This window comes from Nannospalax galili, unplaced genomic scaffold, assembly GCF_000622305.1.
Source record: "Nannospalax galili isolate Female #2095 unplaced genomic scaffold, S.galili_v1.0 scaffold385, whole genome shotgun sequence".
Lineage (NCBI taxonomy): Eukaryota > Metazoa > Chordata > Mammalia > Rodentia > Spalacidae > Nannospalax > Nannospalax galili.
In genome coordinates, this window is record NW_008354956.1 from 138552 (window position 1) to 152502 (window position 13951).

Consider the following 13951-nt stretch of genomic DNA (forward strand, 5'->3'; position numbering starts at 1 on the left):
TGACACTTGCATCCTGCCCAGTGATGACTGTGAGGGAGGGGCTTCAGAGTTCACAGTCTAATCACACTGTCTTGGACTCCCCATTGGCTGAGCCCAGCTGGAAGCCCTAAGGCAGAAGACCCTCACTGAAGTTCCCATAGAGCTCAGAGAGATACAAAGCAAGGAAGAGTGAATCTGGAGGACTCAGAATGTGTGTCCCAGTCCACCCACTGCTCTCAGTGCATTAGTTAATTTTCTTATTACTGTGGCAAAATACCTGACAAAAGTGAACTTGAAAGGAAAATTGATTTGGGGATATAAATCCATCATGGCGGGGGATTGCGACTGCAAGTTTCTCCATGGTAAGAGGGGTACAACTGGGACCTTGACATCTCAAAGGATCAGAAAACAGAGTTGAATGATGGTCCCAGCCATTGGATGATTGCTGCCCACATTCAGAGAGGGTCTTCCCCATCTCAGTTAACCCTCTAGAAATACCTTCCCAGACATACCCCAAAGTGTGCGCCATTGATGTCTCAGGTGGTTCCAAGTCCAGTCAAGTTGCCAATCCACATTCACCATCACACTCAGCATTTGCCCACGTGGAAGCCAGAGTCCTCAATATAGAAGACATACCATCCCATGAGCCACTGCTCAATCATTTCAATATTATGTAATAATCACAGTATCCACCAGTAGTTCACCTGACGTCATGAAGATAGCATAAAACAGCAGCTGGGTCCTGGATGTTTCGCTGATGACAACCACAGCTTCTTTCTACTAGCCAACTCGTATTTTCTAACTACTTGCCTCAGTCCCCCACCCCTACTGAATGCTGGGCTTATGGGTGTATGCCACCACACCCAATTGAACAGAATTTCACTTTATTTTAATGTTGAAATTAGTTTTCTTTAATCTTCACACTTTTCCCCAAAATTTTTATTGAGTTTTTGTGCATTTCAAATAATACATCCTAATCAAATTTAGACCCCTCAACCTTTTCCACCCACCATACCCCCCACCACCAGGTTTCAGATATTCTGTCATATATGTTAAGTCCTATCCAGTCAAGCATTTCTTTCAGTGTCCCTCAGTGCAAATTCATCCACTAAGGTCTAGTCAGCCTATCTAGAGTCACTCCCTTAAAAGATCTAAGAATTTCTTAGATGTAATGTCAAGGTCCAAGGAAAACACCAAAGATAGTGCAAAACAAGGGGACAAACCCTGTATTTTAAACACACTGTTGGGGCTGGAGAGATGACGCATACTAGCCTTGCAGAGGACCCCAGTTCAGTCCCCAGCACCCATGCTGGGTGGCTCACAACCACCTATAACTCCAACTCTGTAGGATCTGATGCCCTCTTCTGGACTCTCTGGGCACTTCCAGTCACACATGCACATACCCACACACAGACACAAACACATGCACACACACACATAATTAAAAGTAAAATTTTTTAAAGAAATACATTGTTGTAACAGTATGTAAGATAGCATATTAGGGTTGATGCAAAGGGACTGAGAGTCTGAGGCCAGACTGGGCTACACAGTGAAGATCTGTGAAAAAAATGCCATGTTAAAGCTAATAAAGGATTCAGGACCACCAAAAGAGGAGGAAATTTTTTTAAAGGGTCTGGACATCATTTCACATTTAAAAGGCAGGGGCAGGATAAGCACAAGTTAAAGGCCAGCCTGGTCCACCTATCTAATTCCAAGTCAGCCAGAGCTATTGATATATAAAATAACAGGACCACTGAAAACCAGCTTAAGTAGCCCTGTGCAGAGGCCCTAAAGGGAGGTATGTACTTTATAGGTTTATTAACTTGTATGAAGGGGTTCAATATGAAATGGGAAGAGACTTCACTCTAAGTCCATCCCTGAACAGGGCTACTTACACTCTAGTGTGATGGAAAATTCTGAACTGATTTCCCAGGGAAGAAGACAACAAAAGTCTTTGTGATGTTTACCAATGTCCATGGTGTGATTACTCTCACCATGGCTGACTTCAAGCCACCACCATGATAAAACTGAACTGACGTGAAGAAACATTCAGCAGGACTTGGGAGGTACAGGAAGGAAGATCAGCACTTCAAGGTCATCCTTGGCTACTATACAATTTGAAGCCAATCTGAGCTCCATGAGACTGTCTCAAAATGAAAATAGAAAGTATGTTTTATCATCAGAACCATTTTTCTTTTGTTTCTTGCTGGCTGCCTGGAAATCACTATATAGACCAAGTTGACTTCGAACTCACAGAGGTTCACCTGCCTCTGCCTCCCAAGGCTGGGGTTAAAGGCATGTACCAACCATGTTAAGTGCACAGTTCAGTAGTGTCAAGCCTGTTCACATTGTTGCACAATAGATCTCCAGAACAAACTGTAACTCTAACCCATTTAAAAACAACTCCAAGGGCTGAGGATGTGACTCAGTTGAGAGAGTGCTTGTCTAGCATGCTTGAAGCCCTGGTTTTATCCCCAAACACCATATAAGCCAGGTATGATGCGTGCCACTAGGTCCCACACTTAGGAAGAGGAAGCAATAGGATCAGAAGTTAAAGGTCATGTCTCTAGATCTAGTGAGTTCAAGACTAGCCTGGGACACATGAAGCCCAGTCTCAAAAAAATATTAAAAAAGACCAACTCCAATCCAAATGTGGTACAAACCTGAAGTCTCAGCACTCCAGAGGCAGAGGCAGAAAGATCCCCGAAATTTTGAGGCCAGCCTATCTACATAGCAAGTTCCAGGCCTAGTTAGATAGTGAGACCCTGTCATTCATAAATAAATGATGATAGAGAGATAGACAGATACATAGATACATACGTACAAACATAGATACATACATAGATGATAGAAACATACATACATAGAGATAGATGATGATAGATAGATGATAAGAGAGATAGATGATAGATAGAAAAAATATAGATGGTATGCTCAGCAGCAATCATGTATTGAATCCTAGGATATCAAATCCTTAATACACAGTATTAAGACTACTCTATACAATAACTGGGATCCTTTATGTTATTTTATTATTTATAATAGTATATTATCTACCCAATGGGTAAAGTCATTACCTCACAAGCATGAGGACCTGAGTTTGGATCCCCAGAACCCACATAAAAGCTGGGTATGGCAGCAAATAACTAACCCCAGCAATGGAGATGAATTCAGGGACTCACTGGCCATCCAGTCTAGCCAAAACAGTGAGTTCAATGTACAGTTCAAGTTCAAGAAAACTTTCTCAAAAAATAAGGTAGCACATGAGAAAAAATTGCACTCAGTGTCAGCCTCTGGCCTCCACGTATGCCCTCATGGACCAGTGCATCCAAACACACACATGAATACACACATTTCAAACACATACAAAAGAAACATTTCTGAGGACTCTAAACTGCTCTAATATTCCTAAAATAATCTATCCGCGTTGCTATTTCTTTTTTTAACATTTTATTATTTTTATTTTATTTACTATTTTTATTTTATGTGCACTAGAGTTTTGCCTGCATGTATGTGAGTGCACCCATGTCATTCAATGCCCATGGAGGTCAGAAGAGGGCATCAGATCTCCCAGAACTGGAGTTACAGACGGTTGTTAGCTGCCATGTGGGTGCTGGGAATCATACCCAGGTCCTGTGCAAGAGCAGTTAGTGCTCTTAACCACTTAGCTATCTCTCTAGCCCCAAGTTGCAATTTCTTAATAGTTGCAGGATCTGTCTGTAGATTTATTTTAATAATGAAAAATTATACATATATTTTTATAAAATTAAGAGCATTAGAACCCCTTTTATTGTGACATTTTCTCTATTAAAAAATAAATATTCACAGGGGCTGGAGCGATGGCTCAGTGGTTAGGAGCACTGGCTGCTTTTGCAGAGGACCTGGGTTCGATTTTCAGCCAACTTTAACTCCAGTTCCAAGAGATCCGACCCCCTCTTCTGGCCTCTGTGGGCACTGCACAAAGTGGATGCACTTATATGCATGCAGGCATAACACTCATACACGTAAAATAAATTTTAAAAAGCATTCTCTCACACACAACCTTCACTTCAAAAGAACTCACAAGCCAGGCATGGTAGTCCATGCCTTTAGCCTCAGTACTTGGGAGGCAGAGGCAGGTGTATCTCTGTTTAAGGCCAGCCTGGTCTACATAGTGAGTTCCAGAGATCCAGACCAGCCAAGATTACATAATGAGACATTATATATAATTGTTTGCAGTTTTGAAACTATCACAGAGCAGTTTCTCTGAATATAATAAATACTTTTTTAAAAAAAAAATAGAAAACAATCAAGGGCCAGCGAGATGAGCCAACAGGTAAAGCCTGAGCATCCTAAATGACAGGGCAGAAGGCATTCTGGATAGGATTGGAGGATGACGTCTCGGGAAGAGGGGTGGGTGTTGATGCAGAAGACTGAGGACATCAAGGTGACAGGTGGTGGTTAGGGCCACAGGGTGAGTGCTGAGAGGCCTTTCTGGTAAATTCAGTTCCATGGGTGGAGACCAAGAGTTTAACTACCTAGTGTGGCTGGAGGAGCAGAGCCAATGGCCCTCAAAGAGGGAAACAGGAAGTAAGGTCTCTCGAAGCTGCCCTGCCCCGCCCCCCTTCCTCTTCCTGGGCAGCAACAGCCAGAGGGCATTCCGCTGGCAGGCACTCCAAACTCACGTTCTGCGCATGCGTGGGAGATAGCCAGTGATTGGCTTTCCCTGAGGCCAATGAGCTGCAGCGGTTCTCCAGGCTCATCCAATGAGCTCAGCTGACGTTTCCTCTTCAGCCAATGGGACGTCGAGAGTCCTGTCCACCAGCCTCCGCAGGGAGCAGGGAGCCTGTGGGAGCTTCCAGAGCAGAAGCCGTCAGTGCCGTCGAAGCCTCCAGACGCCAGTAAGGCCCCGCGCAACAGAAAGACCTTTGAGACCCTTAGAGAAAACAGGAGGGTGGGGGCCATTCCTGATCCCAAGTAAGGAGAAGCCGGAGGACAAGAGAACCAGGGGGAAGGGCCACGGGGACTCCTGAGTCTGAGGGAGAAAAACGGAACAAACCGGACCCTGGGTGTGAGGCAGGAGGGCTGGGTCAGGATCCCTCGGTCTGAGGGAGGAGGGTTGGGGTCGAGACCCTGGGTCTGAAGAAGGAGGGTTGGGGTCGAGACCCTGGGTCTGAGGGAGGAGGGCTGGAGTCTGGACCCTGGGTCTGAGGGAGGAGGGATGGGGTCTGGACCCTGGGTCTGAGGGAGGAGGGCTGGGGTCTGGACCCTGGGTCTGAGGGAGGAGGGCTCTGGTTTCAATTCCTGCATCTGAGGGAGAAGGGCTGAGTCGCCACCCTGGGTCTAAGGGAAGAGGGCTGGGTACGGATCCCTAGATCTGAGAGAGGAGGGCCCCCTGGGCCTGAGGAAAGAGGGCTAGGTTCTTCATCCCTGCATCTGAGGGAGGAGGCCTGGGTCTCCACTCTGAGTCTGAGGGAGGAGGGCTGGGTCTGGATCCCTGGATCTGAAGGAAGATGGTTGGGTCTGGATCCCTGGGTCTGAGGGAGGAGGACTGGGTCTGGATCCCTGAATCTGAGGGAGGAGGGCTGGGTCTAAGGGAGGAGGGTTGTATCAGGACCCCTGGGTCTGAGGGAAGAGGGCTGAGTTCTTGATCCCTGGGTCTGAGAGAGGAGGGCTGGGTCTGGACCCTGGGTCTGAGGGAGGAGGGCTGAGGTCTGGAGCCCTGAGTCCAAGGTGGGAGGTCTGGGGCCTGGACCCCTGGGTCCATGGGAGGAGGAGGGCAGAAGCCTGGACTCCTGGGTCTGAGAGAGGAGAGCTGGGACCTAGAATCCTGGGTCTGAGGGAGAACTAGGGTCTGATCCCTGGATCTGTTAGAGGAGAGCTAGGGTGTATAGGTCTGTCTCACTCAGTGGAGTTCTAGACTTGGGTTTGAGAGAATAGGCTGTCTTCCCTGAATCATGTTCCCTTTGGGATAAACAGCATGAGCCCAGATTCCTGGATCTTAGGCTCAAGAAGGCAGGGTTCTCAGAATTTGTATTCTGGCAGAGCTAGGTTCTGAGGACCTAGAGACTGGGGCCTTGAGAGAGTTCTGGGTTGAATCTGAGCTCCGAGTCTTAAAGCAAAAGGATGTCTTTTCCATTCTCTGTACACAGAAGTTGAAAGAACAGAGTTGCTGAGTTCTTGGAGTTACCAAATAGATGGCTGGGTCTTCAAATTATAACCATGGAAATGAGCATGATCCATCTGTGACCTTGCTCTAAGTGACAAACCGTTTAAGGACAAATGTCATAGTGTTCTATATCATAAATCTCCCCCAAAGTTGGCACTTACAGGAAACAGATTCCGTCGCTCAACTGGTTGAATGCTCCTGTCCTTTCGTTAGTTCCCAGATCCTGGTCAGCTCTTTCCAGCCTCTAGGAGAGCCATGGAGGCCTTCTGTATGCAGTATGTGCAGTTTTTCTTTGTGCTAGGCACCTCCTCCTGGACCTGTACGTATGTGGGACATAGGGAAGAGCAACTGGCTCACTGAGGGAGGATTGATGGTGAAAAGGGTCGCCCCACAGAGAAGGGCAAGTGCCTTTGTCCTGTCTTCCCAGTGGCCCAACCTCTGCACTGTGAGGTGGGCAGAACCTTGAGTTTGGAAGAGGACCCAGGCAAAACCTTTAACTGGACTTCAGATAAAGTGGAGAGTTGTGTCAGTGGAACATTTTGCCAGGAAACTTTGTTGTTGATTAAAGCAGGTAAAATGGGAACCGGACAGTGGGTCTTAATTACTGGTTCCTCGTTGCTGGGTGAGATGGGTCCGATTCTCCAGTCTGGCCTCAAGGCCTACAGTAGTTCAGCCCAGCCTCTCTTTTCAGCTTTATTTCCTGCTTATTATTAATTGTGTTGCAGCTAAGACTAATAATCCGACCCTTTTAACAACATAGATGGGGTTGGGGTTGGGGAGCTAGCTCCGTCAGTAGCGTTTGCCCCACAAGCATGAGGACCTGAGTTTGATCCCCAACACCCTCATAACAATGCCAAGCATAGTAGTATGTGCTCATAATCCCAGCACTGGGGACAGAAGTTCCCCTGGGCTTGGGAGAAAGGGTTATGCTGTTTACTCGACCCCAATCTCCCCTCCTCCTTCTGTCTCATAGCTAGAACCAAGACAGCTGTTTTGGCCACTAAGAGCTGCGTCCCTGAAGGACCCGAAGCAATGACCTTCGTCCAGTACACCTCACCCCCTGGCGTGATTGCCATCTCCTACAGCAACTACTGTAACAATATCCTTTGCAACAACAGAACAAGCATCTCTCAGTTCTGGAGGCCGCTAGAGACCCCAGGTACCCAGGAAATGGGGAAATGGGTACTCAGAGAAACTCTCTCAACCCTTCAAGAAAATTTTGCCTTTCCTTCTCCGTTTTCCTACTCAACATGGGCCAGATACAAGAGAAGCGCCCGGTCTGATTCGTTGTCTTCTGAGTTTTTAGCTTTAAAGTTCAAGAAGCCCTGCTTAGAGTAAATGGACATCCGTGATGGCTGGGGTGTAAACTGGGGTCGGGTTGATTAAGCAATAGGAGTCTTTAAACTTCTGAGCAGGATGGCGACATTCAGTATAGCAGATGCTAGTTCCTCGTTTCTGGATGACAGCAGTCCAGTTCCCCAGTTTGGCTTCAAGGCCTACAGTAATCTGGCCCTGTCTGTCTTTCCAGTTTAATTTCCGTTTTTCCCTGTTATTTGTTTTATCTTAGACTCCCATTCAGACTCTTTAATAGTATAGATGGGGGCTGAAGATATTGGTCAGTCAGTAAAGCATGAGGACCTGAGTTCAATTTCCAGCATCCACGTAAAAATGCCAGGCATGGTGGCACGTGCTCTTAGTCCCAGCACTGGGGAGGTGGAGACAGAAGGATCCCTGGGGCTCATTGGCCAGCTATTCTGGCCTAATTGGTGCGTTCCAGGCCAGTGAGAGACCCTGTCTCAAGGAGGTGGACAAAATTTCTGAGAGTGACACCTTAGCTTACCAGCTTGCCTCCACAGAAAAACGTGTGTACACACACACACACACACACACACACATATTTTTAAAATATTTTATTATTTTTTAACAGAGCATAGGGTAGGGGTTTATTTACAGAAGAGTGGGCACCCCCACATTTACAGCTGTGCCATAAAGTCCACACTCAAATACAGATCCTGTGACTTCCCGACAGCCCCACAAAAGGGTGAGAGAGGTGTCTCTTGGTGTTCTCTCTCTCTCTCTCTCTCTCTCTCTCTCTCTCTCTCTCTCTCTATATATATATCCCCTCCCCCCCCCCCCCTGTCTATCTGACGCACAGGGTGGGGGAGGGGAGTAACTCTCTCCCCCCCCCCCATCCTCCACCTTTGCCCCCCCCCACATGCCGCTATGGTCCACTGATTGGGTGGGAGGGGTAACTGACTCCCTCCCGAAACTCCTTGATGAGCCTGGGAAGGAGTTGTGACCATAGCTTGCTGGCACAGTGGTTGTAGGACATTTCCAGTTAACACTCCACTCCTTCCTCCAGCTCTTACATTCTTTCCACCAACCTCTTCCTCAAAAGTCTCTGAGCCTTGGAGGGGGTGGTAGGTACACACACACGCACACGCACACACACACATTTTTTAAATGTAGATGGTACAGGCCATAAAAAAATAAAACTCTGGAGCTGGAGAGATGGGTCAGTGGTTAAGATCACTGGATGCTCTTGCAGAGGACTCAGGTTCAAATCTCAGCCCCTACATGGTGGTTAATAACTGTCCATAACTCCAGTTCCAGGGAATCCAACGCCCTCCTCTGCCCTCTATGGGCATTGCGTGACACGGGTGCACTTAAATGTGCAGGTAATACACTCATACACATAAAATAATAAGTAAATAACAAAACCCTTCATCCTTCCCTGTGCCTGAGCACCTGAATATCAACTCTGCAACTTCTCACCGGTTCTTAAACCTCCCTGGCTGCCTGCTATCCTCTGACCTCCTTCCTAGCTGTTTCCCTCCCTGGACTTCGCCTCCACCTAATTTTCACACAGGTAACCTCCATTCATTCTCCTCGAACCAGATTCCAGCTCTTGGAAAGTGTTTCCTGAGTGGTTTTAGTTGGCTAGATATCCCTGCATTCTTTTGAACATCCCTTGAGCACAGTACATAAGTTGCATCTCAACATTCCAAGTTTTTCTCTTAGAACTGTGTTCTTTTCAACTCTGTTGTCATACCAAGGCAGAGTGTGGAAGTCACATGACAACTAAGCTTCTTGTTTCAAAGTTGTGTGTGTTTGTATACATGTGGAAGTCCGAAGACACTTATAGAGACGGTTCTCTCCTTCCACCTGTACGTGAGTTCTGGGGATCGAATTCAGGTCTCCAAGCTTGCACTACAAGTGCCTTACCTGTTATGCCATCTGGCCAGCACAATGGCTGAAGTTCTGACACAAAGAAAATCATCTGGGGAAGGTCGGACAGAAATGGGCTTGATTCAAGCGGTTTCTGCAGGACAGAATCAGGAAGGGAAGGCAGCCAGGACAGACTTTCGAGACAGGCTATATCCTAACTGTCCCTTTCTTTACCCCCATCCAGTTTCCAGTTTATCAGCAACTCTCCGTTGCCCAACCTGTGTGGCTCTAGGATCCTGTCCCAGTGCTCCCTCTCAGCCCTGTCCCAATGGTACAGTTCAGTGCTATCAAGGAAGAATTGAGCTCACTGGAGGTAAAGCATTTTGCTGATGGTGTGGGAAGCTGGGAAAAAGCGACATCTCTGTAGATTCCCAGAGGTTCTGACACTCCGAGTTCCAGAGGTAGGGGAAGCTCAAAGTTCCTAAACTTTGTGCTGCCTCTTGATCTCTTAGGAGGCATAGACTCATCCGTGGAGGTCAAAGGCTGTACCACTACAACTGGCTGCAGGCTGATGGCCAGAATCTCCACAATAGGACCCATGTCAGTAAAGGAATTCTGCACATATCAACCTTTCCTTCAGCCCCGAAAGGCAGAAAATAAGGCTCCCTGGCTGCTCGCCTCACTTTGGATGTTAGAGCTGCTGCCACTGTTGCTGCTGCCCCTCACCCACTTGCCCTGAGAAGGGGCTATGGGCCTAGGTCCCAAAACACCAGTTCTGAACTGGTCATCAGTTCAAGAACGGGGGTAGGGGGAGTCTGAAGAGCAGAGAAAGATACTGTATGTGTATTTGACACATCTAATAAAATTTGTGATTTATTATTGCATTGTGTGTGTGTGTGTGGATGTGGATGTCAGAGGAAATTTGAAGGTGTTAGCTCTCAACTTTCACTGCGTGGGTCCCAGAGATTGCACTCGGGTCATCAGGCTTATCTGCAAGCACCTTTATCAACTGAGCCATCTCACCTACCCAAATTTGTGATTTGTTTATGCTTCAAATAGAGCAGTGGGGTTTTCTGCTGAAGGGGACCCTTCACTTGCCATCTCTAGTCCACACATTTTCCAGACATTTTAAAATGAGTTCTGGGAAACTTGGATTTCTCACATTTACACAGCTGTAGGCAAAGCCAGGCAAAGTGGTGCTGTAATCCCAACATTTACTAAGCTGTGGCAGGAGGACCAGGAGTATCAGGTCAGCCTAGGCTATATATGAGACCCTGTCTCAAAAACCAACAAAAACAGACCTATGAGCAGAGCCAGCACATAAACAGGTATTTTGACTAAGAGTCAGATTTTCCTTTTATTCTAATGTTCATATCCTTAGGGTTCTCAGTCCAGTCCTGAGGCCAAAGTTAACTGCTTTGTGGTTCTGGTTTTGCTCACCTATGACGATGAGATGTGAGGAAAAAAATCAAAGCAGGCGTGGAGGTGCAAGTCTATGATTCCAACAGCCGAGAGAGAGAGAGAGTCTTCAGCTCTGATGGGCCTCTCTTCCAGTGCCTGCCTGTCCCTTGCCTGCCCGTCATCCCTCCCTCCTCCCTGGCTTACGGAGTATTTATTCTTCCATAGACAAAGAATTGATGAATGGGGTCCTGAGACTATTAGATGTTTGGATGGATATTTTGTTTCTCAAAAATATACAAAATCATATTGTAAAAGACTCAAATGACATAGGAGGCTATATAAAAGAAAGAAGGTGGGATAGTACAGACATCTTTTCATTAATTTAATTTTTAGAATGGTTCTGTTTTATATCCTTTTTTAGACTGAGGCTCATTATGCAGCCCTGGCTGGCTGGAACTTCCTATATAGACCAGGCTGACCTCAAAACTTACAGAGTTCCACCTGCCTCTGCTTCCTGAGTTATATTTATTGATACAATACTTTTATTGATTCTGTGAGAATTACATACACACATACAATGCATTTTGATCATACTCACCCTGCACTCCTCCCCACAACTTCTAGATCCACCCCCACCTCTCCATCCCTCCTGTAGGAAACCAGGATGCCAGGCCCTAGGGTGAGGTGAGCCTAAAACTTATAGGTCCAGGCTGCATTCTCTGCTAAAGGGAGGGGCACTGAAAACAGTGGCTCTGATAATCCCTGTCCTTCAGAACACTGCTAGACTGGCAGGAGGAAGTGGCCCGGTCAGAAGTGCAGGCTCCCTGCTCTGTGGGAAAGTGTCTTGGTCAACAACCCTTAGCTCGTCTCCTTGTCCTGAACAAATAACTCAGCTATCCCTGGCTAAGAGATTAGTCCAGGTTAAAGGTTTACTCCTGAGCTAAAAGCTAAAAATTCTCTATGCTTTTAGCCCTAAGAAAGAAAACGTTGTGGCCAATAAATTACCAGATGGGCATTGATAACCTTGAGTAAAGTTTAAGAATCCTTCTGGCACCAACTAATAGACTAAATGTCCTGTTTCTTTGTATCCTAAATCTTAGTATGTGACTGCCATATCCCACGTGACTGCTAGCTCCTTGGGATGTATAAAAACAATCTAAATTTTAAAATTAATTGGCTTGTTGGAAAGACACAAGTCCCAGGGTCTAAGACTCTGTTGCCAATCAAGTCCTCTGTCCCGAAGCCAGTAGGTCCCCCGCTAAGCAAAGCAAACCTAAGTCCCAACACCCTCCCAACTTCATGTCCTCTTTTTTTAATATATGCAACCCATCAAGTACAGTCCATGCTGCCGGTATATTCATGGGTGTGGGGCCATCCACTGGAGCAAGGTCCACCTATTAGGGGCCACACCCTTAAAGAAAACTCTCTTCCCTCCCCAAGAAGACACCAGCTGTCAATCATCAGCTGGAGGTAGGGTCTCCTGAGCCCCTCCCCGACTCCTTGCTGGGATGTTTACTGGCTTGATCCTGTACAGGTCTTGTGCAGGCAAACACAGCTGCTGTGAGATCAAGAGTACACTGTTTCACCTAATCCCCCAACCTCTGGTTCCTGCCGTCCCTCCCTTGGCCCCTTCTGCAGTGGCCCCTGAGCCTTACAGGGAGATGTGGGGTACAGATGTCCCATTTGTGACTGAGCACTCCACAGACATCCGATGCACTTTGATCAGTTGTGAGTTTCTGCATTAACCACCATCCAATTCACAAACCTCTCTGACAGGTCTGAGAGCTGCACTCTATGAGTATGGAGATACGAATTTAAAACACAGTTGGATTTTTAATTTTTATTAGGTTTATTTATTGTGTATGTGTGCACATGTGTGGCTGTGTGCCTGCCACAGGATGTGTGTGGAGGTCAGATGACAATTTGTGGGAGTTCTCTTCTACCATGTGGGACCCAGAGATTAAACAGTCCATCGGACTTGGTGGCCAGCACCTTTCTCCACTGAGCCATCTCACCAACTCCATTAGTTTTTGTCTTTAAATTTAATTGAATTTTGCAGTATAAGGAATTGCATGTTGAGCATCACACATGCCAGGCAACTACTCTACCACTGAGCTACATCTCTGGCTCCTTTTGGATTTTTTTATTTTTTGAGACAAAGTCAAGCATGCCTTGAACTCACTCTGTGACCTGAGCAGGCTTGAATTTTGGATCCTCCTACCTCAGCCTCCTGAGCCCAGTACGTGATGTGATGTAATTTTGTTCTACAATATGTATAGACTTCATCACCTCTTAAAGCTCCCACAACCTCCCCAAACAGCACCACCGACTAAGGACCGAATACTCAAATACCTGAGCCTGTGGGGGACACTTCATTCAGGCAATTTCAGGTATTTCTGCGTCTTTGAATGAATGTCTATGGTAATAGTCTACTGCCTGGATGTGTGAAAAGAGCCCTGAGTTCCAGAGGCCAGGTCTCACTATGTAACCCAAGATGGCCTTGAGCTCACCATCCTCCTGCCTCAGCCTTCCAAATGCTGGAACCACAGGTGTATGCATCTGCAACCAGCTTATGCTTCAAATTAAAAATGTTAAAGTTTGAATATTGGAAATATCAGAATATATGCCTGATGTACCCATATTCTTTTTTAATCCCTCCACCCCCGCTTTTTTTGTCATGGTGTCATGTGGCCCAGACTGACCTGAAACTCTATGTATCCAAGAATGACCTTGAACTCCTGATTCTGTCTCCCAAATGCTGGGATTACAGGCATGCACTGTAACAACCAATTAGTGGGGCTTTGATAATAGAACCCAGAATATCACACTTGGTGAACCAGTACTGTACCAACTGAGCTGTACCCCAAGGGGCCTCCTTCCAAGATACCCAGAACACCAGACTATGGGAACAGGCTTAATGGAACAGAGTCCAGGAAACTGAGCTGAGTCTTTGATATTCCATATCTCACCACAAGATGGTGCACTCTCCCCCCTTAGGTCTCCACAGCCAAGACCTGTGGGAAAACCAACTGTGTGTGGCAACATTGCCCATTAAGAAATCGGGAAGGGAGCTAGAGAGATGACTCGGTGGTAAGAACACTGACCTGGGTTCAGCAGAGGTCCTCAGCAGAAGACCTGGATTCAGTTCCCAGCACTCACATGGTGGCTAACAACTGTAGTGACTCTAGTTCCACGGGATCTGACACACTCTTCCGGCCTCCGTGGGCATTGCATGGCATGGGCACACTAACATAC

At 46.7% G+C, this 13951-nt stretch overlaps 1 protein-coding gene across 1 annotated transcript; it reads left to right on the forward strand.

Moving 5' to 3' along the window:
- Window positions 1-307: 307 nt before the first annotated feature.
- On the forward strand, window positions 308-10034 carry LOC103749224 (testis-expressed protein 101-like). The gene is made up of 7 exons (XM_008852085.1): window positions 308-341; window positions 4753-4859; window positions 6341-6446; window positions 6555-6698; window positions 7101-7286; window positions 9540-9668; window positions 9808-10034. Exons 1-7 carry the CDS (start codon window positions 308-310, stop codon window positions 10032-10034), a joined length of 933 nt encoding a protein of 310 aa, XP_008850307.1.
- The last annotated feature ends 3917 nt before the right edge of the window (window positions 10035-13951 follow it).